Consider the following 27,824-nt stretch of genomic DNA (forward strand, 5'->3'; position numbering starts at 1 on the left):
TCCTGTTGATATTTGGCTCTGTTGACTAATGAGTTTGCCGACCACTGTCCTAACCCAATGTCAGGGGGGCTGGGGGACCCTAACACTCTGATGGTCTCTTGAAGGCCAAATCACACAAGCCCAGGTTCAAGCTGTCCAGTGAGTGGCCAGCAAGTGACTCCTGGAGCCAGGTCACTGTCTCCTCACCCCGAGGGCCTGAGAGGCACCTTGCCCAGGCCCTGGGCTGTGTGATGGGGTGAGGGGGAGGGGGTGATTTTGCTGGCTGTTCCACTTCTTCCTCATTAGCCATGAGAGGGTCCTGGGCAAATCGGTTAACTCGTTTGACCTGCTTCCTGGACCCTCACCCTCTCTAACTCTTAACTTGAACCCTGGAGAAAAGAGGGGTTTTGGTGCCCTTCCCGAAGGGCAGCGGTGTCTCCACACACACCAGGATTTCTTGAACGTTTCTGAGTCTTATTCAAGGAATAAATCCACTGGACCTCATCCCCGGGACACACATACCTTTACCACCCTTACCCTTCCTGCATGTGATATTCATGAATCTTTTCGATTCCACTCTATTTCTGTTTTTAAATTTTTATTTATTGATTTTTGAGAGAGAGAGAGAGAGAGAGAGAGAGGAAGGAAGAAACACTGAGCTGTTGTTCCACCCATCAATCTGCCCACCCATGGTTGACTCCTGCATGTGCCCTGACCGGGGATCGAACCCCCAACCCTGATGCATCAGGACAATGCTCCAACCAATTGAGCTACCGGGCCAGGGCATTCTGTTCTATTTCTTAAGCAAACAAACAAACAAACAAAAAATGTCTAAATGATCTAAATTGGACTCATGACTGACCTTCTAGAACAGGGGTGGGCAAACTTTTTGACTCGAGGGCCACAATGGGTTCTTAAACTGGACCGGAGGGCCGGAACAAAAGCATGGATGGAGTGTTTGTGTGAACTAATATAAATTCAAAGTAAACATCATTACATAAAAGGGTACGGTCTTTTTTTTTTTTAGTTTTATTCATTTCAAAGGGGCCGGATCCGGCCTGCGGGCCGTAGTTTGCCCACGGCTGTTCTAGAACCTAGCCTCTAGTTTGACTATCACTGGTTAGAGCTGGAGCATGCATCAATTTTTGTATTCATAACTTTTGTATTCCTTTTCCTAAAAAGAAGCTCCCAAATTTCATAACTTTCAGGCCCCACAAAACCTGGATCTGCAGCCGTATACACTCACCCTGCGACCATTTATTGAGAAATTACTATGGGCAAGTACTGTGCCGAATGCTTCAGTAATATTATCCTTTAACCTGGAGCACAGATGCTATTTCACAAGTGAGCAAACAGACTAAGAGAGGTTCAGCCACTTGCCTGAGGTCACTCAGCTAACCTGTGGTGGAGTGGATATTTGAACCCAGGTCTTTCTGGCCCCAGAGCACCCTATTCTCCATGCCCCCTATTGTGAAAGTGCCTGCCTGTCACCACGCTAGGGAATAGGGAGGCAGATTAAGAAAGGCTACTGTCCAGCCCTGTCTGGTTAGCTCCGTCGTCCAGATATGCCCAGGTTCCAGGTTTAATCCCCACTCAGGGCACATCAAGGATCAACCAATGAATGCATAAGTAACTGGGACAGCAAATCGATGTTTCTCTCTCTTTCTCCCTCTCTCTCTGTTTTCCTCTCTCTCTCTTTCTCAAATCAATTGCCGGAAGCCGGTCCATCCTTGCTGCTTGACACAGTCGCTGCAGGAAAGAAACATCTGCACAGCATATGTTTCAAGGGACCTGGCGTATATAGCATACTGTTCTTAATATGTTTGCTCCCCTTAGCGCTGTGTGTTTTAACCAAGGTCACCTCTCTGAGAAAGGTTGTTTCCCCAGGTAGGGATTTTTCCCTGAAGTCAGGGAGGGGATAAAACTCCTTAACTAAGTGCCAGGTGAGTAGTTAATCACTTTAACTACAAACAATCACGCTTAAGCTACATAATCTTTACTCCCTGGAATGGAGATAAGAAATGCCCTAACCTTTGCAATAGAAATTGACAGGATTAAAATCAACTGGTATAAATACGGATGTAACAAGACAATAAAAGGCAGAACTTCGCTGGAGATCCTGACCAGAACTTGGCTAGAGATCCTGGCTAGGCTGTTGATCAACTGAACGCTGTCTCTGTGTCATTCCTTCTTCGCCGACTCCGTCCACACCTTTGGGGACCCCTGGACCTGCTGGGTTTGGACCCCAGCAATCAATCAACATTTTTTTAAAGAAGAAATACTAGCCCTAGCCTGTTTTGCTCAGTGGATAGAGCATCAGCCCCGGTTGCAGGCTCGTCCCAGCCCAGGCCCTGATCAGGGTTTGTTCAGGAGGCAACCAATTGATGATGCGCTTCTCTCACATCGGTATTTCTCTGTCTTTTCCTCTCTCTTCTACTCTCTCTAAATTAATGGGAAACTATCCTTGGGTGATGATTAAAAAAACAAAAAGGAAGAAATGCTGGACTCCATTCTTCAGTTCCCAGGAGGTGCCTCTGATAACCCCCACCCCCTCACCCCCAAGAGCAGCACAAGCGTGCTCTTGGCTGAGGCATTCCATCCCGGGCGGCCAGATTTGGCAAATAAAAATAAGGCCGCCCAGTTACATTAGCATTTCAGATCAAAAAGGAATAATTTGTCAGTGTAAGACTTAGTGGTATGTCCCATGAAATATTTTGTTGGAATTTCCAACAAAAACGTGTTGTCTTTCTTCCAGCCCCCCACCCCCAATCCACCCCCCACTGGGCCTTAAGTACCGGGCCAGGGGCTGCAGCTGGAATGCAGGGAGGGGAGGGGAAATTGAGCTGCCAATGGAAGGTGCGGGACAGACAGGAACTCTTGGATAAATCGGTGCGGAGTGCCCCAGGGGTAAAGAAACAAGAGCGATGTTCTTCAAATGGGCGGTGCCTCCAACTGGACCCTCTCTCCCCAAACTTGCAGACCCTCTTAAAACCCTGCTTTTCAGACTAGAAAATATACCTAAAAGATTCGAGAAGGTAAGTCAGGGAGTCCTGGGAGCCACAAGTTAAGCACGACCCCTCCCCCGCCCCTCCCCCCCCCACCCGACCCCCCCACCCCCGGCTACCGATGCTCCTTAAGGATGGGGTGGGAAAACCATTATTTGCTATTAAAACGAATGGGCATGTGATGGAGTAGGCTGCAAACTCGCCAGGAATGTTTACGGGTGAAACCTGCGCCTTAAACGCGGAGGGCAGCCTAAAGCCTTTGCCCCCGACTCCCGGGGGAGGGGGCGCAACCGCCTCCTCGGCTTTTGGGGGGTTCTCCGCGGACACGGGTGGGAACGGCCGCCGGCACCGGGCGCCCGGGCGCTGGGCGGGACGCACCCAGGCCTGCGCGGAGGGAGAAAGTGAAGCCGCGGCGGCCACTCCCAGGGACTTGCAGGAATGTGGTTGGAGGGGGTGGGGGGGCGCCGGGCGCGCCGGCTCCCAATCACAGGAGGAGGAGGCGGGGGAGGAGGAGGCAGCCTCGAGGAAGTGCGAGAATGAAGTTGTGGAGCTGAGATTCCCCTCCGCGCGCGCAGAGAGCCGACCCGAGCCCCCCCGGCAGCTGCCCGCCCCTTCGCGGGGAGCCCTCTCGGCGCGGAGCTCCCGGCCCCTGCGCCCGCCGCGCCCCCAGCCTGGTCCAGCCGGAGCCATGGGACCCGAGCCGCGGTGAGGACAATGGAGCTGGCGGCCTGGTGCCGCTGGGGGCTCCTCCTCGCCCTCCTGCCCCCCGGAGCCGCGGGCACCCAAGGTGAGTCCGGGGTGGGGTGGGGTGGGGAGGGCAGGGAGCCGCGACGGGACCCCGCAGCCTGGGACACCCCCCCCCCGAAACCCCCGGGCAGACGGGCGGAGGGGGCCGTGCGAGCTCCCGGACCCGAAGTTTCGGACTGTCCAGCTCTCGGCGGGGAGGGGGCAAAAGAAGGGGATGGGGGGGGCAGTTACCCCGCGGCGCCTCTCGCTGCCCCATTCGGGAGACCGGCGCTTTCCAGACTCCGGGATCGCGCCGGGAACTTGTCAGAAAAGTTCCCTGAAATGGTTCAGAAAGTTTCCCTCAAAGGGCGTGTTGCACGGGGTGTGTGTGTGCGTGTGTGTGTGTGTGTGTGTGTGTGCGCGCCTCCTCTCCAGCCCCTCGAGCTTCTCAAAGCCTCTCCAGTTGGCAGCCTCCGCCTCCGGACCGGCCTGGGCTGGATTCCTCGGGGGTCCCTGCAGCCCTGGCCGCCCCCCTCCCGCCCCTCCTCGGACGACTGGGTTTAGCTTCTCCGGCTTCAGGCGAGACCTGGGTGTGGAGGGGGCGGTGGGGAGAGCAGCCTGTCCATCGAGAGCCCGAGAGCCCGGAGGAGAGGGTGGCCGGTCGGACCGCGGAGTCGCCTGGCGCTGGAGCCTGGGCTGGGGCTGGGGGTGGGGGTGGGGCTGGGGGAGGGCGAGACCTGGGTTTTGAATCCGTTTCTTCGAGGCCAGCGCAGGGACGGTGCCCTGTGACTTGGAGAGCACGGGTGGGCGTCCTGGTCTGAGGCATAACGCGAGGGACACCGGGCGCCTGGTGAGGGGAGGCGCAGGGATGGGGCCAGGTGGGCTGTGCAGAGGCTGGGAGTCCTGCCCTCCCTCGTGCTGCGTGCGGGGAGGGGCGATAGGGGAGCACCGTGCCCTGCCCCACTTGTCCGTCTGTCTGTCTGCAAGAACGACTGAACCTGGACCTACACCCGGGGCCAGGCCCTAGCATGGTGTTTTGCGTGTGTTCCCTCTTTTAATCCTCAGACCCGTCCCAGGAGAGAAGGCCTGTGGTATTCCCGTCCTCCGGGTGGAAACTGGGCTTGGGGGGGGGGGGGCAGTGCGACCCCCAGCACACATTTCCCTGCCCGTCTACCTTGAGCCATGGGGGACCCGCTCCCCATCACCCGGTGGAGGGGAGATACAGGAGGGGTTCTGGGAGTGGTGGGTGGTCTTAGCAGGTCCTGCGTCTGGAGAAGGGGGGGTGTCATCTTGCCTGTTGCCGGAGGGCCCCTCCGACAGAGCCTTGCTGTGATAGCTGAGGGGCCTCTGTGCCCGGGTGCTCTGGAGTTGTGTGGTCTGTGTGTGTGTGTGTCTGGGCTTTGTGTTGCTAAACACAAAGTCTCTCTTTGCTGACTTGGGGACTGGGGTGAACTCTGCCCTCTCGAGGAAGGTGCTGGGCCAGCGCTGCTGTAAACAGTGCAGGAGGTGGCCCCCGCCTTCTCTCCCTGGACGAAGGCTCCTCTCCTTGGAGCCCATCCCTCCCTCCCTCCCTGTTTCCCAGGCTGGCATCTTCACCCCTGACCTCCTGCTGAAAAGGGCGAGGCCAGGCTGGGCTGTCAGGCCCAGTGGCTGTCCTCGCCGGGGCCTGTGAGCTGGGCAGGTGGGGAGCGGCTGGGTTGCTGCTGTGCTGGGATCTGAGGGGTCGGTTCTGCAATGACTGGGGACTCCTTCCGTCTTCTCTCTCCTCAGGGTGCACTGCTGGGTGGTGCAGAGAGAGATGCTGGGTGTGCGGTGCAGGGAATGGCTAAAATGGTAGCACGCCGCCCAGCTGCCTCTAGCCACCCCTGTGGCATCCCCGGACTGAGGGTAGGAGCGTGGAGGGGGAGGGGAGATGGGGAAATCCCAGGACTTTGCTGAGACCCTCTCTTGGCGTTCAGGTTTTGTAAGGTGCAGCAAACACATTCTTTTTTTATCTTGCAGAGCTCATATTTGATCCCTGTATGATTCTCCCAACACTCTCCTTCTTCTTTTGACTATACTTAGGGAAAGTAACCTCATTTCAATATTCACAATAAAACAATTGAAAAGAGGGCTTCAAATGCAAAAAGGGAAGACGTTACATTCGGAACACAGAGCACTTTCTTTTCTTTTGGTGGGGAATGGCCCACACTTCTGCTATAGGAGCTTCCCTGTCTTCACTTCTCAAATATGCACAGCTGGCTCCGTCTATGCCGGGCTCTTATCCGTGGACAGGTGCACTCCACCCCTGCGACAGCCCTGTGAAGTGGCTGCACGGAGGGGAAAACGGAAGTTCAGGGAGATGAAGCGACTTATCCACGGCTTCCCAGCCTCCCAGTAATGTCCAGGGCGTTTTTGGCTTCTAATGAGGAGGTCTTCAGAGTTGATCAGTCTTACTCTCTTGAACAGGAAGGAGTTGAGCAAAGCCTCAGGGGAAGCCAGGTGGCCAGACTGGGGTAGAGGTGCTACTCTGTTATTCAGGCGAATGACTTCCTTATCTAGGCTATCGAAAATGGGGCTGCACCGGGCACCCCCGCCCACCCCAGGTCCCCTCTTGGCTTAGGAGTCATCTTTCCCTGTCCACCCCATGCCTGCCTTCTGCTTGGGCCCGCCCTCCTGGAATGGCAGGGGACTGAGGGCTGGAGTGGGGTGGAGGCCAGTGGGACCGGCGGGGCTGCGGAGAAGGAGACGGCTGCATTAGGAGCAAGAGGAGCCAGGGTGAGGCAGGGGCTAGGAGAGCTGGTGTGGGGCCCAGATAGTTATGCCTGTCCCTGGGTAGCTGGAATGATCTGGAAAAAGATGCCCGCCCTCTGCCTCTGGGAAGCCCCTCTGGGGTGACACCCCCATCTTTTGCTAGGCCACCTTTCCTGTCTACCCCTGAGAAGAGAGTGGAGGTGGGGGGAAGGGTGTGCTCTCTCTCAAGGAGTAGGAGAGTTATAGCCAATGTTTGTGTTGTCCCAGCTCTGTTTACCGAGCCTTGTCATGTTTACAAACTGCTTTTTGATTCATTTTCTCATGTAACTTCTCTGCAGAAGGGAAGGGCTGTTATTGTTTTATTACTCCCTCCTTATAGCTAAGTTCAGGTCAGTGAATATTCACTGAGGGCCTACTAAGTCACAGGCACTGCTGGCCGCAGAGATGAAGCTGGTTTGGCCTCTATCCTGGAGGCCCAGGATGTGCTCAGGGTCACAGAGTGAGCGGCCCAGCTGGGTTCTGGTCTGGTGACCCTGAGCCCAGGCCCCCTGATGTGCCAGGTGTGTGGTTGGTGGGTCTCGGGGAGGTGAGCTTTGGGAATGCAGGTTGTGTTCATGGAAACCAAAGGAAGTATTGGCTTTCATGCTGGTATAGAGCAAGAGAAGCAGCTGGGCCTGAAGGCTGGTGGGGAGGAGAGAACCCACTTGAGGACACCCCCAGAACTGGGACCAAACCCTGACCTTTGAAGTCTATTTGGAGGGACAGGTGAGAGGGACCGTGACCAGCCTCTCAGCAGTGGGATGAACACCGTGACCTCAACTGGTCCCTTTTGGTTTGGAGACTCTTGATTGGACTTTATCTACCCATCCGTCCATCATCCATCCATCATCCATCCGTCCATCCATCCATCCATCCCCCAGTGCCCACTGTGTGCCCTGTCCTAATTGTGGCTCCTAAGGGGCAGGTGTGCTGGAAACAAAGAGCTCCCCTGTAGGGAATAGGACCTCCCCCTCCCCCAAGAAAATCAGTGGGGGCTGAAGGTGGGGACTGAGGAGTGGGGAGCTGGTGACGAGATAGGGGAGTAGGAGAGGAGGACGGGTCCTGGTGGAGGGGAGGGAGGTGGCGGTAAGGGAGGTGCTAGGAAGGCCTTCTGGGCTTTCTGTCAGGTTGGTGTGTGCATGCGGGATTAGCACACAAGCTTCCAGCTCCCTGGGAGTGGGTCTCAGGGCACCTAGTTTACCACCTGTTGCCAACACTTAAAAAGTCTTAATCAGACTCAAATGAGCCACAAACAAATTCACTAGTCGGGTGGGGCTGCTACTCTCTCTGCTCCTGCCCAGCCCAGCAACTCTGCCCTGCCCAGCACCTGTAATGTTTTTCAGTGGCACCGGTGGAATTGATGTGTATTTACGTTTGTGTGGGGGGGGTGGGGTTAATCTGTGTGTGCAATTAGGCCGAGTGGAAGAAACGCAGACTCTAAAGGCACACAGACATGAGTTCAAATCCTGCTCCCTACAGGCTTCATCATCTTGGGAGAATAACCCCGGTCAGCCTCAGTTTCCCTTTGTGCAAAATAGAGGTCTCAGTCCCAGCCTCTGCAGGATGTTATGAAGCTCCCCCCCCACCCCCACCCCCCCAGTGCCTGCTGAGCACACAGTAGGCCCTCAGTTAATGCAGCTGCCCCCACTTTCCATTGTTGTTGTTTTCCTATTGCCTGGCTGCCACAGCTGGTGTCCTTTGGAAGCCGCACAGGGCTGCAGGGGGTGGAGACAGCCCCTGCCCCAGCGCTGCTGGTCCCTTTCCCGGGCTTGGGCCAGGGCCTCGGGGTCTGGGCCTGGAGACAGCTGTGACTACAAAGCAGCTGAAGCTGCGGAGACTGGGGGAGGTCCTGGCAGCGGGCGTTATTTTGGGCCTGGCCTGCTACCCCCGCTCCTGTTTCTTTTGGGAGCTTGGGGGGAGGGACCCTGGGTTCTATTTCTGGGCTCCCCCCTTCCTCTCTGTTTGCTTCCTTCTGTCTCTGCCCAGAGGGGTGGGAACAGAGAGCACTCTGGAGGTTATTAGGAGGCCCAGGAAGCAATGGGGGGCAGGGTGGGGCTTGCCCCACCAGCCTTTCCCCAGCTTTCTGGAGGCCGGGGGTATTGTTACCTGCCCCTCTCAGGATTTGACCTCCAGCTCCGAGTTGATGGGCGAGCAGGAGCCCTGGTGTCAGACCTCGAGGTCAGCCACCGTGCTGTTCCCCTGAATCTGCACGTAGACTGTAGGAAGTGGAGTGGGGACCAGCAGGAATTCCGGGCAGCTCAGGCACCTGTGGGCCTGTGTACCTGGGGGTGCCCTCCACCCACTCCCCCCGGCACACCCTCCTGGGCAAGACGCACCAGGTGATTCATCTTCTCACCAGAGCAGAAAAACAAGTTCAACTGGACAGTTTAATCTCCCCCCTGCTGGCAGGCATGGTGCCAGCTGCTGCCCCCAGCGCCCCCTCACCAGGGGTAGTCTACCCGTCCTGTGTTTCTGGGCTCCATGGGCATTTCTGGTTTCAGGGACACCCAGCTGGGGTCCAGGTAGGCCTGGGGGCAGCTCATCGTGATAGTTGGCTGATAGTTGGCACTGGGCAGGTACTCAGGGCTGACGTAGTGCTCTTGTGGCAGGAGTTTCGTGGCAGAGATTGTGCCAGCTGCTTCTGGAGTCTTGCCCTGAGGAGGTGGCGAGGGTGAGGTACCAGAGGAGGAGCCTTCAGAGTAGGCATCATTCCGGCCCAGGATCTGCAGCCTGGGTCCGGGTGCCCATCGATGGGGTCTGACGCTCCTCGTCTCTGCCTGGGGGAATTCTAGAGGTCCCTGCGGTGGCCAGGCCGCTGGTGGTCTCCATGCCCCCGCGATGACTCCAGCTGACCCTCCTTCCCCACTTTCTGGGTGGCATTGTGGGGGTGGGTATCCCTTGCCAGGAGGCTGGCACGTGGGTGGCATTGGAATGGGCTGGGGAGAATACCCGGAGTTTGTTTGCTTGGGAGAGAGATAGGGGGTATCCAGAGGGCTCGTGATTCATCGGCACCTCCGTTGGGGGATTTTTTACCCCTTGGCCCTGAGTCGTGGCTTCGGGACAAAGAGAGGCTTTCTTTGCAAACAGCCCCCCGGATTGGGAGGGCAAGCTCCCTAAGGCTTACACAGCAGGGCTTGGAATGGGCTGAGTCAGACGGAGCCTCTCCCCTGACTGCCCTCCTCTTCCCAAACTTGCAAACTTTCTTTGGCTGTTGCAGCTTCTGCAGGTGCAAGGGACATGGGAGGAGGGGGTCCTTGTCTAAGGGCATGACTCTGGGGAGTGAGTGTGGAGGAGGCAGCCGGGTTGGAGCATCTCCCTGGACGGTGCCCTCTGACCCGCCTCCTCCCTCCTGCCAGTGTGCACCGGCACAGACATGAAGCTGCGGCTCCCAGCCAGTCCCGAGACCCACCTGGACATGCTCCGCCACCTCTACCAGGGCTGTCAGGTGGTGCAGGGTAATCTGGAGCTCACCCACCTGCCTGGCAATGCCAGCCTCTTCTTCCTACAGGTGAGAGCCAGGGGCAACCCAGCCGGTCCCTGCCGCCAGCTGGGCCTAGATTTCCTCGCTAGCGGTTCCTCAGCAGGAAGTCCTTTCTGATGTCTGACCCCTCTCCATTCTATTGCAAGACCAGCTGATTCCTTCTCTGTAGCGTGGCTGGCCGTGGACATCTCTAGGTGGAATGCATCTGTTCCTTCGCTAAATTCTTTTTTAAAATATCTTTTTATTGATTTCAGAGAGGAAGGGAGAGGGAGAGAGCGATAGAAACATCAGTGATGAGAGCAAATCATTGATGGGCTGCCTCCTGCACGCCCCACCCTGGGAATCGAGCCTGCAACCCGGGCATGTGCCCTTGACCAGGAATCGAACCGTGACCTGTGGGTTCATAGGTCGACACTCAACCACTGAACCACACTGGCCAGGCCCTTTGCTAAATTCTTGCTCTCTTTCCAGCACGATCACCTCCCCCCGTCCAACTGCCCAGCCACTGTCCCTCTCCCACCGGAGTAGTGTGAAATGTGGGTGTCAGGGCCAGTTCTGCCACTGACAGACCATGCGAATGTGGTCTAGGTTCTTGTCTGCTCTGGGCCTCAGTTTTCTTATCTGTATATGGGGAGCAGTAGGCATGCTCTGACGCCCCCATTTTGTAGATAAAATGGGAAATGTATGTGAAAGGGTCATGAGCAGGAGAGCGGAAACCAGCCTGCTGAACCTTTTCCATGGTGCCCCGGAGTGGGGTCAGGTATGCAATGCACCGATGGCATCTCGTCCAGGCCTTTCCTTTTATAGATGAAGAAACTGAGATGCAGAGAGGGTGGGGCATCTGCTCCCAGCTTACCGAGTGCTCCCCCACCATTATCTTTCCTCATCTACAGGAATCTGGTTTGGGGAGTGGCCTTGGTTTCCATTTTTACACATGAAGAGAGCAGGACCGTTCAGTGGCTAGGGGCCTTGCCCAAGGTCCCCGCGCACTGGGTAACCCCTGAGGAGGCCTTGGAGGGGGGTAGTGTTCCAGGACCCAGGCCTGCCTCAACCCCAACCTCCCTTGCGCCCTCCCAGGATATCCAGGAGGTGCAGGGCTACGTGCTCATCGCTCACAGCCAGGTGACACAGGTCCCGCTGCAGCGGCTGCGAGTCATCCGAGGCACCCAGCTCTTTCAGGACAGCTACGCCCTGGCCGTGCTGGACAACGGAGACCAGCAGGACAGCGCCGCCCCTGTCGCCGGGGCCTCCCCAGGAGGGCTGCGGGAGCTGCAGCTTCGAAGCCTCACAGGTGGTCACCGTCACCCTTGACATCGCCTGGTGATGGAGAGCTGGCCGGGGCCGCTGCTAGCCAGGAGGCGTGGGGTGGCCTGGAACTTGCATCCCCTCTGGGTGGGTGCAGGTGGCGCTAGGAAAGGTGTCCTTGTGAAGAATAAAAAAAAGATTTCCCTTCGTCCCGGCAAGTCGCAGCTTGTCCCGCCCACGCAGCTTGACAGGAGGATGCTGGGTGGGTCTTGCCCACTCCTTGGCTGAGAGCGCGTGTGTGGGGAACAGCCTGTGTCACTGTATACGGTAGCCCTGGGGCTGACAGTGGCCCAAGCCCTGCGTGCCAGGGGCTGTGCGTGCAGTGACTCTATTTCAGTCAGGCCGCCATCTCGCCAGGCAGCGTTCACGGTGTTCTCACTTTACAGATGAGAAAACAGGTTGACGGAGGATAGGTGACTTGCTCGAGGTTGCGCAGCTAGTTGGTGGTGAGGCGGGGTTTCAGACTCCAGAGTCCGGCTTTTTACACCAAGCACAGAGCAGGGGCGGGAGGAGGAGGGAGAGTCCCTGGGCATCTGGACCTGGACACGGACATCTCCCTCCTCCCGGACCTCAGTCTGTTCTTCGTGTATGTGGGGGCGGCGGGGCGGGGGATGGCACTGGTCGGGCTCAAAGATGCTGAGGGTGTCCTCTCTGTCCCCGGGGGATCTGGGGTGTGTTTCAGAAGGCGGGGGGCGGGAGCAGAAGCTGACAGACAGATGCCTGGTTGTTGTCCATCCCACAGAGATCCTGAAGGGAGGGGTGTTGATGCAGCGGAACCCACAGCTCTGCCACCAGGACACGGTCCTGTGGACGGACATCTTCCACAAGAACAACCGGCTGGCCCTCCTGCAGATAGACACCAACCGCTCGCGCGCCTGTAAGCCGCTCCTCCCCGCCTGCAGCCTCCTCCTCCTCAGCCCGCCCCCCCTCCGCCAAATCCTGCTTACATCCCCCAACCCTGCACCAACACCACCCACTTCCTCTTTCTTGGTGCCTCCTGCCATCTCTTCATCTCTGTGGCCCTCTGTTCTGTCTCCCTTTGTTTCTTTTTTAATTTTTATTTATTGATTTTTAAAAAAATATTTTTTTAAATTGATTTCAGAGAGAGGAAGGGAGAGGGAGAGAGAGAAACATCAATGAGGAAAGAGCATCATCAGTCAACTGCCTCCTGCACCCATCCCCCCCCACCCCCACCCCCCGACTGAGGATTAAGCCTGCAACCCGGGCATGTGCCCTGACCGGGAATCGAACCCGAAACCTTAGCACATTGGAAGCTCTAACCAACTGAGCTACCCGGCCAGGCTCCCTCTGCTTCTCGATTGTGTCTCCGTTTTTGGGGTCCCCTTGGCTCGCCTGGGTCTCACCCTCACTGTGCATGCTGCCTCCTGGCCGGTCTCACTGTCTCTCTGTCTCTCCCCAGGCAAACCCTGTTCTCCATCCTGCAGCCCTTCCCACTGCTGGGGAGAGAGTTCCAAGGACTGTCAGATCTGTGAGTCTCCGGGAGGCATGGAGTCGGGGGGCCGGGCTGGTGGAATAGAGGTGAAGTGGGGAGGGGTGGGTTACCGGACCTCAGGGGTGTCCCCTGGGGCAGGGACTCTTCCCCAGAAGATGATGCTGGTGGCGGTCTGGTGTCCAGGTGGCCACCCAGCCCTCATCCTGCCCTCTGCCTGACAGTGACTCGAACTCTGTGTGCCAGCGGCTGTGCCCGCTGCAAGGGCTCACTGCCCACCGACTGCTGCCACGAGCAGTGTGCTGCCGGCTGCACGGGCCCCAAGCACTCTGACTGCCTGGTATGTGCCCCCTGGGCCCCACCCCTGGGGGAGCTAGGGAAGGGGCACCCTGCCTGGTCCTGCCCTATTGCCCCTGGCACATCAGGGGAAAGCAGCCCGGTGACCACCAGCTGCCTGTCCCCCCAGGCCTGCCTCCACTTCAACCACAGTGGCATCTGTGAGTTGCACTGCCCAGCCCTGGTCACCTACAACACGGACACCTTTGAGTCCATGCCCAACCCCGAGGGCCGCTACACCTTTGGTGCCAGCTGTGTGACCACCTGTCCCTGTGAGTGCCACGGAGAAGCAGGGTCTCAGTGATGTTGCTGGGGAGGTTGGTTTACGTAAGTGGGGGCCTGTGGTGAGTGCTGTCTGCCCCTTGCTTTGGGGAGCTGCCTCGTTCTTCCAACAGCTGTGGGGCAGCAGAGAGAGTAGAAGCTAAGAGCTCAGTCTTGGGAGCCAGAGCACCGACTGGTCATGTGCCCCTACTGTGTCTCAGTTTCCTCATCTCTAAAATGGGTAAATAATAGCCCCAACCTCCTAAGGTGGTTATGAAGTTTGAAGGAGTTCAAGTCCTGGCTCCTCCACTCACTGGCGCAATGACCTTGAGTAATTTACATCAAATCGTGCTCTGGCTTCCCTTTTGGCAAAATGGGGGTCTCACCGTGCCTCCCGCATAGGTTTGTTGTGCGGGTACGCGAGTGGTAAGTGCTCAGGCCTGCCGGAGGGCCTTTCAGTCCTGGCTGCTGTCACTCTTTTTGTGACATTGCTCACGGTGTGAGGGGCTGGGGCGCATGGACACATAATCCTGGTCTCCTCAGACAACTACCTGTCAACGGACGTGGGATCCTGCACCCTGGTCTGTCCCCTGAACAACCAAGAGGTGACAGCTGAGGACGGAACACAGCGCTGTGAGAAGTGCAGCAAGCCCTGTGCCCGAGGTACCCGCCGCCTCCCAAACCATGCTGTGGTTCCTGGCGCTCTGCACACCCTGTCTGGCCTCGCCCAGTGTCGACCCTCCTGGGACTCAGTCCTTGTCTCCCACTGTCTCCATGCCCTGCCCCCCCCCCCAGATCAGTCCCACAAGCTCCCCCATATCTTGCCAGTGTGGGGAGAGGGCATGAGTCCCTAAGGGGGGACTGTGGACAGGACCCAGGAGTCTGAGTTCCTGGTGCTCCATGTGGGGCTGACATGGCCCCCTCACCTGCCCACTCCCACAGTGTGCTATGGGCTGGGCATGGAACACCTGCGGGAGGCGAGGGCAGTCACCAGTGCCAATATCCAGGAGTTTGCCGGCTGCAAGAAGATCTTTGGGAGCCTGGCGTTTCTGCCAGAGAGCTTTGAGGGGTAAGGATGCTCCGATTAAGGGCGGGCACAATGGTCGCAGACAGTATCGGGGCAGTCACCGATTCCTGAAGACCCAGGAGTGGCAGCATCTGGTGGGGGAGGGGGGGCAGGAGCCAGAGGTGGGAGGTCTGGAATTCAGAGAGAGTGGGGACTCCCGGGAGGGGTGTTATTTCCATAAATGACACGTTATCCGTGAGCGTGCACTTGTGTGGCGGTCAAGCCATCCAGGTCAAGTTACATTCTCCTTGAGTTCATAGCAGCTTTATCTCCTGCGTCCCAACCTGGAAATAACACATATGTGTATCAGTAGGTGAACAAGTAGATGATGGTCTGTCCATACAATGAAGTTCTCAGCAACAAAAAGAAACACACTGATCACATACATGTTCTCAAGAACATTATCTTAAGGGAAATTAGCCAGACAAGAAAGTCCACACTGTGATTCCCCTTATGTGAAGTTCCAGACCGGCCAGACCACCCTGGTGATAGCAGTCAGAACAGCGTTGTCCTGGGATGGTGGTGGGGGGTGGGGGGTGGGAGGACTGGAAAGTGACAGGAAGGAAATTTCTGGGATGATGGGAATGTTCTGTGTCTTGGTGGAGTCTTGAATGAATGCATTTGTCAAAACTCATCAAATTGCCTAGTAAAAGTCTGTGCATGTTATTATATGTGAATTATATTTCAATAAAAAAGAGAAGATTCCTTTCAGCACTTCTTCCACCTTTACTGCCCCTTCCAGAGGGGAGACTGCTAACGGGTTGTGTGTCTTCTAGACCATTATCTGCACATAGACACACGGAGAAACATAGTGTCAGGTTTTTTAAGTTTATTGATTTTTAGACAGAGAGAGAGGAAGGGAGAGAGCCAAAGTCAATATGTCGTTCCATACATTCATTGGTTGTTCTTGCATGTGGCCTGACGGGATCAAACCCGCAGCCCTGGTGTATGGGAACCATGCTAACCTGCTGAGCTGCCTGGCCAGGACCAGAAACATCGTTTCAGTAGTTCTGCTGGGGAGGGAGGGGGTTGGTTTAGGTGAGTGGTCGGCAAACTGCGGCTCGCGAGCCACATGCGGCTCTTTGGCCCCTGGAGTGCGGCTCTTCCACAAAATACCGACTTCTGTGCATGGGCCACGAAGTTTCAATCGCACTGTACATGCGCGCCCGCACGTGGTATTTTGTGGAAGAGCCACACTCAAGGGGCCAAAGAAGCCGCATGTGGCTCGCGAGCCGCGGTTTGCCGACCACTGGTTTAGGTAAATGGAGCTGGAGCATACCTTGGGTATTGTCTGCTCCTTCCTTTAGGGAGCTGGTCGTGGCGGTTCTGCCTCATTCCTTCGACAGCTATGGAGCAGGTGGCAGCAGCAAAGAGTAGCAGCTAAGGGCCCAGGCCTGGGAGCCAGACCGCCTGGGTTTGAGACCTGGCTCGACCATTTACTGTGCATGTGACCTTACTGGGCCTTCGTTTCCTCATCTTTAAAATGGGGGCACAAGGGCTCCAACCGGTTTGGCTCAGTGGCTAGAGCGTCAGCCTGTGGACTGAAAGGTCCCAGGTTCGATTCCGGTCAAGGGCATGTACCTGGGTTGCGGGCACATCCCCAGTGGGAGGTGTGCAGGAGGCAGCTGATTGATGTTTCTAACTCTCTATCTCTCTCCCTTCCTCTGTAAAAAATGGGGGCACAAGTAGTTCCAACCTCATGAAGTGGTTGTAAAGTGTGACTGAGTTAATATGCACAAGCTCTTAGAACAGTGCCTGGCACCCACTGAGAACTCCTGGGTGTTAGCTTTTTGTCTGTAGTCTGGAGAGATCAGGATTATATTTACCAGCTCCCCTACTTACCGATGGGTGCTTAGGTTGTTTCCAATTTTTTTAAAAATATATTTTATTGATTTTTTTACAGAGAGGAAGGGAGATGGATAGAGAGTTAGAAACATCGATGAGAGAGAAGCATCGATCAGCTGCCTCCTGCACACCCCCTACTGGGATGTGCCCGCAACCAAGGTACATGCCCTTGACCAGAATCGAGCCTGGGACCCTTCAGTCCCCAGGCCGACGCTCTATCCAGTGGGCCAGACCAGCCAGGGCTGTTTCCAATTTTTGCTCTTACAAACAGTTCTGCCTTGTACGGGCCTCAGGGGCCGTGTCCCTCCAGGCCACATTCCTAGAAGCAGAATTTCTAGATCAAAGGATATAAATACTGTGTTGATGGGTCCTGCCAAACTACGGCCTGGGCTTTGTAGCTCAAGATGGGAACAGCCGGGCTTGAGCAAAGGGTTTAAGTGCGGTTATTAATAGAGGGGAGCGGGGAGAGGGCGGCAGGGCCGGCCCTGGGGTTGTGCTCGCTCCCTCCGGGCCCTGCTCACTCCTCTCATCTTTCTTCTAGGAACCCCGCCTCCAACACTGCCCCCCTAGAGCCTGAGCAGCTCAGAGTGTTTGAGACCTTGGAGGAGATCACAGGTGAGCTCTGCCCCTGCGTCCTGCTCGGAAGGGGCCGGGGGGGCGCCATCCTGTCCCCGCACCCTAGCCTCCCTCTGTGCCTGCAGGTTACCTGTACATATCGGCGTGGCCAGACAGCATGCCTGACCTCAGTGTCTTCCAGAACCTGCAAGTGATCCGGGGACGCGTTCTGCACGAGTGAGCACCTGGAGGAGGGGGCTGGAGGGGGGCTGGGAGGCACGTGGGCATGTGGGGCGTCCTGCTCCCCAGGGGCTCCGGTGGCAGCCTTTCTATGGGGAAAGCAGGTGAGGCAGCCCTTGCTGACGGGGGAGGGGCCAGTGAGGGCTGCCCACCCTGCAGCTGACACTCTTCTCCCACAGCGGCGCCTACTCCCTGACCCTGCAAGGACTGGGCATCCGATGGCTGGGGCTGCGCTCGCTGCGGGAACTGGGCAGTGGGCTGGCCCTCATCCACCGCAACGCCCACCTCTGCTTTGTCCACACGGTGCCCTGGGACCAGCTCTTCCGGAACCCTCACCAGGCCCTGCTCCACAGTGCCAACCGGCCAGAAGATGAGTGTGGTAAGACAGGGAGCCCAGCGCTGCCCGCTCCCGTCTGCCAGCACACCGTGCCCGGGGCCCTCCCAGCAGCAACCTGGGACTCGTGCAGACTGCCCGCCCCCGGGGCGCCACCCTTGACACAGCTCTGGCCGGCTTGACCCCTTGGCATGGCTTCTAGCTGAGCCCTGCCTCACTGCCTCGGCATCCCCCTCCCCCCTTTCCTCTCTCTTCCTGGGACCTCAGAACTCGTCTCTCTCCCTGCATTGCCCAGGCCCTGTTCCCACCCAAAGCCACACCCACAGCCTCTTCCCCTGCTTCACTTGGGCCTGAGCCTCCCTAAGGGTCCCCTCTGACTCCTTCCTCTCACTGCAGTGGGTGAGGGCCTGGCCTGCTACCCGCTGTGCGCCCACGGGCACTGCTGGGGTCCGGGGCCCACCCAGTGCGTCAACTGCAGCCAGTTCCTTCGGGGCCAGGAGTGCGTGGAGGAGTGCCGAGTACTGCAGGGGTATGCGGGGCGGAGCAGGGGGAGGGCGGAGGGGTGCACGGGGGCTCCTTCCAGACCCCCTCACCTGCCATCCCCTCTCACAGGCTCCCCAGGGAGTATGTGAAGGACAGGTACTGTCTGCCTTGCCACCCCGAGTGCCAGCCCCAGAATGGCTCAGTGACCTGCTTAGGATCGGTGAGGTGCTGGTGGGCTCAGAGCTGGGTGGAGGGAAGCAAGGGTGGGTTGGGGCAGATTGCCAGGGACTTGGCCAAGTCTGGTAAAACATCTGTGGAGAGAGCCCTGAGCTCAGACCTGAACAGCAGGAGGGTGGAACAGCAGGAGGGTGGAACAGCAGGAGGGTGGAACAGCAGGAGGGTGGAACAGCAGGAGGGTGGAACAGCAGGAGGGTGGAAGGAGACTCCATGCTGCAGACTGTGAGTTGTGTGATGGACCCTGAGACCCTTCAGACTGTGCAGAGATCCCAGGGAAGCCTGCGTTCTTTTAAAAATATTTTTATTGACTTCAGAGAGGAAGGGAAAGGGAGAGAGAGAAACATCAATGATGCCCTAACCGGTTTGGCTCAGTGGATAGAGCGTCAGCCTGCGGACTCAAGGGTCCCAGGTTCAATTCCGGTCAAGGGCATTTACCTTGGTTGCGGGCACATCCCCAGTGGGGAGTGTGCAGGAGGCAGCTGATCGATGTTTCTCTCTCATTGATGTTTCTAGCTCTCTATTCCTCTCCCTTTCTCTCTGTAAAAAAATCAATAAAATATAAAAAAAGAAAAGAAAAAGAAAGAAACATCAATGATGAGAGAGAATCATTAATCGGCCGCTTCCTGCACGTCCTGCACTGGGGATTGAGCCCACAACCCGGCCATGTGCCCTGACTGGCAATCGAACTATGACCTCCAGGTTCACAGGGTCGGCGCTCAACCACTGAGCCACGCTGGCCGGGCGGAAGCCTGCGTTTTGGCTGTGACTGTGCCAAGGCGGTTGGATAGACTTGCGGGCTTCGGCATCAGGCTGCCTGGATTCAAGTGCAGGGCCTGCTTCCACCTCGTGTGTAAAGCGAGTGTCACATGGTGCCCGTTCCCTTAGGGGACAGGAAGAACTGAGTAAAATAGGGTTTGCCCCGGCCTGAGCACCGAGAGGCTTCTACATGTTCGTGACTATTACTACTTCCTGTTAGACCTTAGCAGTGAGCTCCCGCCCTTGGTTTCCAGTTCTTCTCCTGAAGCCCCCCGCTCAGGGATCAAGCTTTGAAGCGGGGGTGGGGGGTGAGGTGAGGAGGGAGGTGAAGGTGGGCGGGCCTGGATGAAGAGCAGGGGCAGTAGACACAGCAGGTGTAGGCTGTCCCAGGAACAGCGTGAAAAGTGCTGCTGAGTGGCTGTCGGCAGCTCAAAGGGGACGCAGGCGCCTCACCCTGCACCCAGCCCCTCACAGACCTTCCTGCCTTCCCAGGAGGCCGACCAGTGCATGGCCTGCGCCCACTACAAGGACGCCCCCCTCTGTGTGGCTCGGTGCCCCAGTGGCGTGAAGACTGACCACTCCTTCATGCCCATCTGGAAGTTCCCCGACGAGGAGGGCACGTGCCAGCCATGCCCCATCAACTGCACCCACTCGTGAGTCTGGGGGCCCTTTTCTGCATAAAGGCGGGCTTTGTCCCAGGAGCCTCTGCGGCATTACCAAAGGGGGCAGCTCTGCTCTGCTAAAACCTGAGGCTTCATTTTCACCTCCTTTTTGTCTGATCCCAAAAGTAACAGGTTAACATTTTTTATTAAAACATAAAATATAAACTAGTGTTGCTAGCAGTTCTGTCCCCACTGTTTATCAGTTACAGTGTTTTGCCCTAGTTTTTATCTGGGCACATGCTTACATATATATTATTCTAACATGTTATACTCTCCAGTTGTCTTTATCTGTGCATTCTAACGTATATTATTACAACATGCTACATATATGTATGCATATTACTGTTCTCCAGTTGTTTTTATCTGTATTCTAACTTATTTTTATAAAAAATTTTTAAAATATATTTTTATTGATTTCAGAGAGGAAGGGAGAGGGGAGAGAGAAGTAGAAACACCAATGATGAGAGAGAATCATTGATTGGCTGCCTCCTGCATCAACCCGAGCATGTGCCCTTGACTAGAATCGAACCCGGATCCTTCAGTCGCCAGGCCGACGCTCTATCCACTGAGCCAAACCAGCTAGGCAGTGGTTCTCAACCTTCCTAATGCCGTGACCCTTTAATACAGTTCCTCATGTTCTGGTGACCCCCAATTTCATTGTTGCAAATTGAACATAATTAAAGCATAGTGATTAATCACAAAAACAATACGTAATTATATATGTGTTTTCCGATGGTCTTAGACGACCACCAAAGGGGTCGCGACCCATAGGTTGAGAACCACTGAGCTAGAGCCTTTTTTTCTCCCCACCAAAATGGTGTCGTATACCATACATCATGCGTATTGTTTGCAAATGGCTTTTTTAAAAAATATATATTTTATTGATTTTTTACAGACAGGAAGGGAGAGGGACAGAGAGCTAGAAACATCGATGAGCGAGAAACATTGATCAGCTGCCTCCTGCACACCCCCTACTGGGGATGTGCCGCAACCAAGGTACATGCCCTTGACTGGAATTAAACCTGGGACCCTTCAGTCCCCAGGCCGACGCTCTATCCACTGAGCCAAACCAGCTAGGGTGCAGATGGCTTTTTTTCACTTGACAGGATCTTGCAGTGTTTTTTCATGTCCTAACACGGTGATCTACCCTATTTGCCCCGCCCCCCCCCCCCCCAAGTTGTCTTTAATTACACATGAATTCTGTGGATGCATCCTTGTGACAAACATTTTCAGCAATTCAGAAGTATAAACACTGCAAAGCGCACGTGCCCTTTCGGTCCCTGCCCCTGCCAGCCCCCCCCCCCCCTCCCTGGGGAGAGCCTCCGGATTCACTGGGGTGTGTGCCTCCTGCAGGCTTCCCTCCGCCATTCACATAAACACGCTGGGCTGCGTCATAGAAGATTGCCGTTTTTGTAGGTCAGAAATGCCCAGGAAAAGGCAATTTCAACTCACATGTAACCAGTGTGGGTTTGTGTGTGTGCCTTTTTCATTGTGAAGGGGATCAGACTTGGGATATATTATTTCACCATGTCCCTGTTTGAGGGATATTGATTAGGCGTTTTTTTATTTTTAAATTTTTATTTATTGATTGATTTTCAGAGAGAGAGAGGAAGGGAGAGAGAGAGAAACATCAGTGTTGTTGCTGCACTGAGTTACCCATGCACTGGTTGCTTCCTGCATGTGCCCTGATGGGAATGAAACCTACAACCTTGGTGTCTCGGGGGACACTCTGAACAACCGAGCTACCCGGCCAGGGCCTTTTATTTTCATTTTTTGGAAGTTTATTGCACGGGAGCTCCTTGTACAAGTGAACATCTTGGGCATGCCCCCTGGTGTTGGCATCTTTAGGGCACACCCTGAGAGGGGGCTGCTGCGTCACAGACTGTCCTGCAGACGTGGGGCCGGTTCGCTGCCCTGGCCTTTCAGGGAGGGGATGGCTGGGCTTTGGGGCTCGGTGCTCCTTTGGGGGCCCCCACAGGGCAGGTGCAGGAGGACGGGAGGTGCAGGAGGACGGGGGCAGGGGGCTCCCCGGCTGGACGGGACTCCCTTGTGGGGTGGTAGGAAGATCACCCATGACCTTGAGCCCAGTTTCTGCCTTTGTCCAGCGGGGATAACCAGGCAGCCACACCTACCCCCGGGGTTGCTGGGAGGCCAGAGGGAGCCCAGGAGGTGGTGCCAGCCCTGTTGACAGGCCTCTCTCTCCTGCAGCTGTGTGGACCTGGATGAGAAGGGCTGCCCCGCCGAGCAGAGAGCCAGGTCAGCTTGGTCCCCAGGACATGCCCCTGGTTGCTCCCCCGTCCCCCACCGGCCCCTGGGTGGTCACTGCTGAACGAAGGAGGGGAGGGGGCCTCCTGACATGACACAGGTCACTTTCCTGCCCACTCTTCCACTGTGGGTCCTCCTTCCAATTCGTTTCAACAAGTGGATGGAGGACCTGCTCAGGATGCTTGTGGCCTGGGGAACAGGGAAAAGATGGCACAGGTTCCCAGTACCTCCCACCCTCGAGTAGCTAGACATCTCGTAAGGGACCCTGGGACTCCAGGCCGATGGAGAAGAGGGTGCAGCTGCAGCCCTGAGGGAGAGGAGGGGGTGGAGGCGGGCTTCAAGGAGGAGGTGGCATTTGAGCCAGGCCTTGAAAGAGGGGCAGGTACGTCACTTGCCTTAGGGGGAAAGCAGCTTAAGTGGCGTCCTGGGGAAGGGTCGGAAAAACCTAGGCTGTGCTTCCTGGAAGGGCCTGGCGTGGTGCGCTGTTAGTCAGCACAGAGGAGGGATACAGCGTGAAGTCTGAGTCGGGCTCAGGCTGGGTCTGGAGGGCACGGGGCCTCCCTCACCAGCAGGCCACAGGGTTGGACTGGGCTTTGGGGAGAAGACTGGCGTATGTCCTAGGCAATCATTTGTCTGGGAAGCAAGCGTTCACGAGAGTCTGCAATGCGCCAGCCCCTGGCTAGGCAGGGGAGGGGCCAGGAGGACAGTCAGTGCCCAGGGGTGCCAGCGATTCCAGGCCGAGTCTGGACGGTGATCCCACAGAGAAGTGGTGGTCCGGGCAGAGGCTGGGAGGCGTGGAAAACCGTGACCTCTGGGTGGAAAGTGTGGCCGGAACATCAGTCACTGGGTGCACATTCCTGGGCCCCCACCCCATTCCCGCAGTCAGGCTCTCTGGGGGCGGGGCTCCAGGCTTGTGCATTTTAACAAGCTCGTGGTGGTTTTTGTCAGGAAGTTGGAGAATCCTGGGCTACGCCAGGGGTAAGAGCATAGACAATGTGGGGATGTGGGTGGTGAGAGCTTTGAATACCCAGCAAGGAGTTTGGACTTGATCCTGGAGGCAGCAGGGAGCCAAGGGAGGTTTTAAAACAGGGAAGAGAGGGTAGAAGCCTGTGGGTCACCCTTCCAAACACCAGTGCCCTTCCTGCGCCTCCATGGGGCCCTTTCGGCCCTGCTCCCCAAGACTGCTCCCCAATCCCTGACCTTGGCCCTTCTCGGCAGCCCTGTGACGTCCATCATTGCTGCCGTGGTGGGCATTCTGCTGGTCATGGTCGTGGGGGCAGTCCTCGGCGTCCTGATCAGGAGAAGGCGGCAGAAGATCCGGAAGTACACGATGCGGAGGCTGCTGCAGGAAACGGAGGTGAGGGCCTCCCTGCCTGCTTGGGGTCTGCGGCCCAGCCCCCCAGGCACTGACGCAGGCTCACCCTCTCCCCACAGCTGGTGGAGCCGCTGACGCCTAGCGGGGCGATGCCCAACCAGGCCCAGATGCGGATCCTCAAAGAGACCGAGCTGAGGAAGGTGAAGGTGCTCGGATCCGGAGCTTTTGGCACCGTCTACAAGGTCAGGGGTGGGGCCAAAGTTGGGGTGGGCGGTCCCAGAGGCTGCATTGGGGTGTGGCCAAGGGTTCTGTTGGGGAAGGCAGCCCTGAGCCGGGACAGCGATGTTTGGTAGGGCAGTTATAGAGGCTGCAACAGGGGAAAGGGATGGGTGAGTGGAGCTAGATACTGAGGCTGTTGGTAAATTGTGCGGTTGGCCCAGGCGTGGGGAAACACAGGAGTGACCTGCTTGGGCCGGCCGTTTCCTGCTCACATTCCCCGCTCTCTGCCCAGGGCATCTGGATCCCCGATGGGGAGAATGTGAAGATCCCAGTGGCCATCAAAGTGTTGAGGGAAAACACATCTCCCAAAGCCAACAAAGAAATCTTGGATGTAAGTCCCTCCACCCTCCCAGCCGGGAGCAAGGGAGGGCCCCTGGTTGCAGGCCTGGCTCTGGGCTCCCTCTCCCCTGGGATTTAAGGAGACACGTGTTATCCCCAAACCTGGACTCTTCACCTCCCCATCCTGTGGGCTGTGGTTCTGGTTGGCGTCAGGTGGGGTCGGGTCCAGTGGGGGTCCCCAGTCACACCTTGGCCCTCAGGAGGGGCGCGTGGTGGTTGGGGTTCGTGGTCTCCCACACCCCCTCAGTGTGCACCCTCGCCCCCAGGAAGCATATGTGATGGCCGGCGTGGGCTCCCCGTATGTGTCGCGCCTCCTGGGCATCTGCTTGACCTCCACGGTGCAGCTGGTGACACAGCTCATGCCCTATGGCTGCCTCCTGGACCACGTCCGCGAACACCGCGGGCGCCTGGGCTCCCAGGACCTGCTGAACTGGTGTGTGCAGATTGCCAAGGTACGCACCCGGGGGTCTGGGCGCCATGGGTGCCCCTGAGAGCAAGCCTGCCCCCACGCAGGGCAGGGATGGGGAGGTTTCCTGGGAGAGTGTGGCTAGAGCCTGGTTAACAAGGATGCCTCCAATCCCAGGGAATGAGCTACTTGGAGGAAGTGCGGCTTGTACACAGGGACCTGGCTGCCCGGAATGTACTGGTCAAGAGTCCCAACCACGTCAAGATCACAGACTTTGGGCTGGCTCGGCTGCTGGACATCGACGAGACGGAGTACCATGCAGATGGGGGCAAGGTGGAGTGGGGTCTGGGCCCTGGGAGCGCTCCGAGAATCCCCGCCCACCCCCAACACACCTAGTCCAAGGACTTCTCTTCCCTCTCAGGTGCCCATCAAGTGGATGGCGCTGGAGTCCATTCTCCGCCGACGGTTCACCCACCAGAGTGATGTGTGGAGCTACGGTGCGTGGGGGGCAGCACTGGGCGGGGTGGACGAGGAGCCATGGTTCTGTCCATGGTGGGATGTTGGTGAAAGGATGAGAGTGAACGGAGACATCTCAGCATAAATGTGGGTTGGAAGGGAGGACTGCAGTGCTCCAACCTTCTAGGTCTGTGCATGTCCCAGGGGTGGGGGAAGACTAGAGGTAGCTCCTGCCCTCTGGCAACACATCCCTCTCCTCCTTCCCCCACGGTGCCAGGCTCCTGGGCAGAGCCTCTGGGACGCGGACGCTAAAGCTCCTGTTGCCCGTCTCATCCTGTCTCTGCCCTAGGTGTGACTGTGTGGGAGCTGATGACTTTTGGGGCCAAACCTTACGATGGGATCCCAGCCCGGGAGATCCCTGACCTGCTGGAGAAGGGGGAACGGCTGCCCCAGCCGCCCATCTGCACCATCGATGTCTACATGATCATGGTCAAATGTGCGTGGCGGGAGGTTCTGGGTAGAGGGTCTCCAGGGAACGTGGAAGGGGGCCAAGCCAGAATGCATGTGACCCAGAGGCCCCGCATGGTTACAGGAACCTCCACAGGGTCTCGCTTCCCTTTCACATACCAGTCCAGGGACGCTCCAGGGACCAGCTAGAAAGAGACTTAGACGCAAATCAAAAGGGCAAACTTACCGAGATTCTCAAAGCTTCTGGTACCTCGTCTCTACCACCTAAGAGCTTTGGACTGGAATCACTACACAAGCTTGGAGAGGGAGGGGCGGGGCCGCACACCCACTGCCCCTGGGACTGAGATGCTGAGCCTCCTCCCGCTCCCAGGTTGGATGATTGACTCTGAATGCCGGCCCCGGTTCCGGGAGTTGGTGACCGAATTCTCCCGCATGGCCAGGGACCCCCAGCGCTTCGTGGTTATCCAGGTACCGGACCACCCACCACCTCCCTGGTCCCAGGCCTCCCAGCCCGGCCCCTTGCCTGACTCATCGTGCCTCCTGCACAGCACCTCCCTGAGCCAGCCTTCCCCGGGAGGCCGGGCACTGGGCTGGGGAGAGGCTGCCACGCTGTCTCCCTCCTCCCCAGAACGAGGACTTGGGCCCCGCCAGCCCCTTGGACAGCACCTTCTACCGATCGCTGCTGGAGGATGACGACATGGGGGACCTGGTGGACGCCGAGGAGTACCTGGTACCCCAGCAAGGCTTCTTCTGCCCAGACCCTGCCCCGGGTGCGGGGGGCACGGCCCACCGCAGGCATCGCAGCTCATCCACCAGGGTCAGTGCCCTTGGTCACACTCTGGTGGGTGTGGTTACCTCTCCTAATGCACTAGGTCCCTTTCTTCGATGTCCGCCCCCCCAACCACTGCCTCATGGAGATCCCATTTTCCCTAAGGATTCCTGCTGCCTTCCAACCCATGTCCCCACTCTCCCCATGGTGACCGTGCCATACCCCAAAGGGGACCTCTATTTCCTTCCTGTGACCCTGTGGAGTCTCCATCTCAAATCTATGAATGACCCCACCATCATGACCTTCTCTCTTGTCCCCAGAGTGGCGGTGGTGAACTGACACTGGGGCTGGAGCCCCCTGAGGAGGAGCCCCCGAAATCTCCACTGGCGCCCTCCGAGGGGGCGGGCTCTGATGTGTTTGAGAGCGACTTGGGAATGGGGGCGGCCAAGGGGCTGCAGAGCCTCTCCCCACATGACCCCAGCCCTCTACAGCGGTACAGTGAGGACCCCACAGTGCCCCTGCCCCCTGAGACTGATGGCTACGTTGCCCCTGCGACCTGCAGTCCCCAGCCAGGTATGGCATCCAGGCCTGAGCTGAGGTTGGGAAGTGGGGGGGGGGGGGACCCACCGTGGGGGCTGTGTTAGTAGCTGAGACACATGGGTTTCTTTCCCTAACAAACCCCCCCTCTTGCCCTTTCAGAATACGTGAACCAGCCAGAGGTCCGCCTGAAGCCCCCCTCACCCTTAGAGGGCCCCCTGCCGCCTCCTCGATCTGCCAGTGCCACTCTGGAAAAGCCCAAGACTCTCTCCCCCAAGACTCTGTCCCCTGGGAAGAACGGGGTTGTCAAAGACGTTTTCGCCTTTGGGGGTGCCGTGGAGAACCCTGAGTACCTGGCACCCCGCGGCAGGGCTGCCCCTCAGCCCCACCCTCCTCCCGCCTTCAGTCCAGCCTTTGACAACCTCTATTACTGGGACCAGGACCCAGCCGAGCGTGGCTCTCTGCCCAGCACCTTTGAAGGGACCCCTACGGCAGAGAACCCCGAGTACCTGGGCCTGGATGCGCCAGTGTGAGCCAAAAGGCCAAGTCTGCTTAGACCCTGCTGAACCCGCGGGGAGTGGGGGAGGCCTGACTTCCGGCCTGTGTCGGACCCTGTGTCAGGACAACGTGGGGAAGGGCCCCTGGACCGTATCAGTGGAGCCCGCCATGCCAGGCACCTTCTTTCCTCTCCCAGTTCCCAGATGGCTCAGAGGAGCTCAGCCTGGTTGGAAGGAGCCCTGTCCCAGCAGACTCTGGGGCCCAATGGATGCCACAGCCACAGTCTCCTCACCTGAGGGAGCAGCCCAGCCTGGCTGTCTCCTCCCACACCCCCGGCACTGAAGGACTCAGGGGAGCTGGGCCTAGGAGGGCAAGAGGCCCCAAAGGAGTGTCGAGGGCAAGAGCAGTCCATTCAGAGACTGTCTCTGAGTCCTAGCGCTGCCCCCAGGAAGAGGGGAATAGCAGCGGTGCCCGGGTCTAGTCCTTGTACAGAGTGCTTTCTTTGATTTGTTTTTACTTACGTGTTTTTTTTGTGTGTGTTTTGTTTTTTTTTTAAAAAAAAAAGATAAAATAAGGACTCGGGGAGAGTGGGTATTGTGGAAGGGGGAGTGGTCCCTGGGGTTGGGGATGTCCTTTCTCCACACCCACTGTCTCCATCTGCAAATACATTTTGGAAAACAGCTGGGCACCAGCCTATGCCTGGGGGTAGTTCTGTGCCTTCCCGTATTGCTTTCCGCCTAACATACACTCAACTCATCTTTTCCTGGAGGGAGCGACTGGTCATCTTTAAGAAGCCTGAATGAGAAGCCTATCTTCCAACGTCCTGGCTTCTGGGTTGAGGGGGATCTGGGAGTTGAGGATACTGATCTGAGAGCCCTTTGCCAACCAAATCATTCTTGCTTAGAAAGAAACAAATCCTTCAGGCCACCCACCCCACCCACCATAAGGAGGGGGGTGGGTGGGAAAGAGGCAGTGTCTACTGGGTCACTCATTTTCCTT

At 57.4% G+C, this 27,824-nt stretch overlaps 1 protein-coding gene across 2 annotated transcripts; it reads left to right on the forward strand.

Annotated features, from left to right (window-relative positions):
• The first annotated feature begins 3,477 nt into the window (after positions 1–3,477).
• On the forward strand, positions 3,478–27,371 carry ERBB2 (erb-b2 receptor tyrosine kinase 2). 2 transcript variants are annotated; one of them, XM_059670887.1, is made up of 27 exons: positions 3,478–3,771; positions 9,839–9,990; positions 11,041–11,254; positions 12,011–12,145; positions 12,689–12,757; positions 12,943–13,058; positions 13,185–13,326; positions 13,859–13,978; positions 14,258–14,384; positions 16,768–16,841; positions 16,928–17,018; positions 17,201–17,400; positions 17,752–17,884; positions 17,968–18,058; positions 19,324–19,484; positions 21,702–21,749; positions 22,977–23,115; positions 23,193–23,315; positions 23,585–23,683; positions 23,958–24,143; positions 24,275–24,430; positions 24,519–24,594; positions 24,903–25,049; positions 25,392–25,489; positions 25,650–25,838; positions 26,111–26,363; positions 26,490–27,371. In XM_059670887.1, the coding sequence occupies exons 1-27, from the start codon at positions 3,699–3,701 to the stop codon at positions 26,858–26,860; spliced, it is 3,783 nt and encodes a 1,260-aa protein (XP_059526870.1). In that variant the 5' UTR covers positions 3,478–3,698; the 3' UTR covers positions 26,861–27,371. The 2 variants fall into 2 exon arrangements, with proteins under 2 accessions (XP_059526870.1, XP_059526871.1); XM_059670888.1 differs by lacking the exon at positions 9,839–9,990 and having other exon boundaries at positions 3,479–3,771.
• Positions 27,372–27,824: the final 453 nt, after the last annotated feature.

This window comes from Myotis daubentonii, chromosome 16 (assembly GCF_963259705.1).
Source record: "Myotis daubentonii chromosome 16, mMyoDau2.1, whole genome shotgun sequence".
NCBI classification, from domain to species: domain Eukaryota; kingdom Metazoa; phylum Chordata; class Mammalia; order Chiroptera; family Vespertilionidae; genus Myotis; species Myotis daubentonii.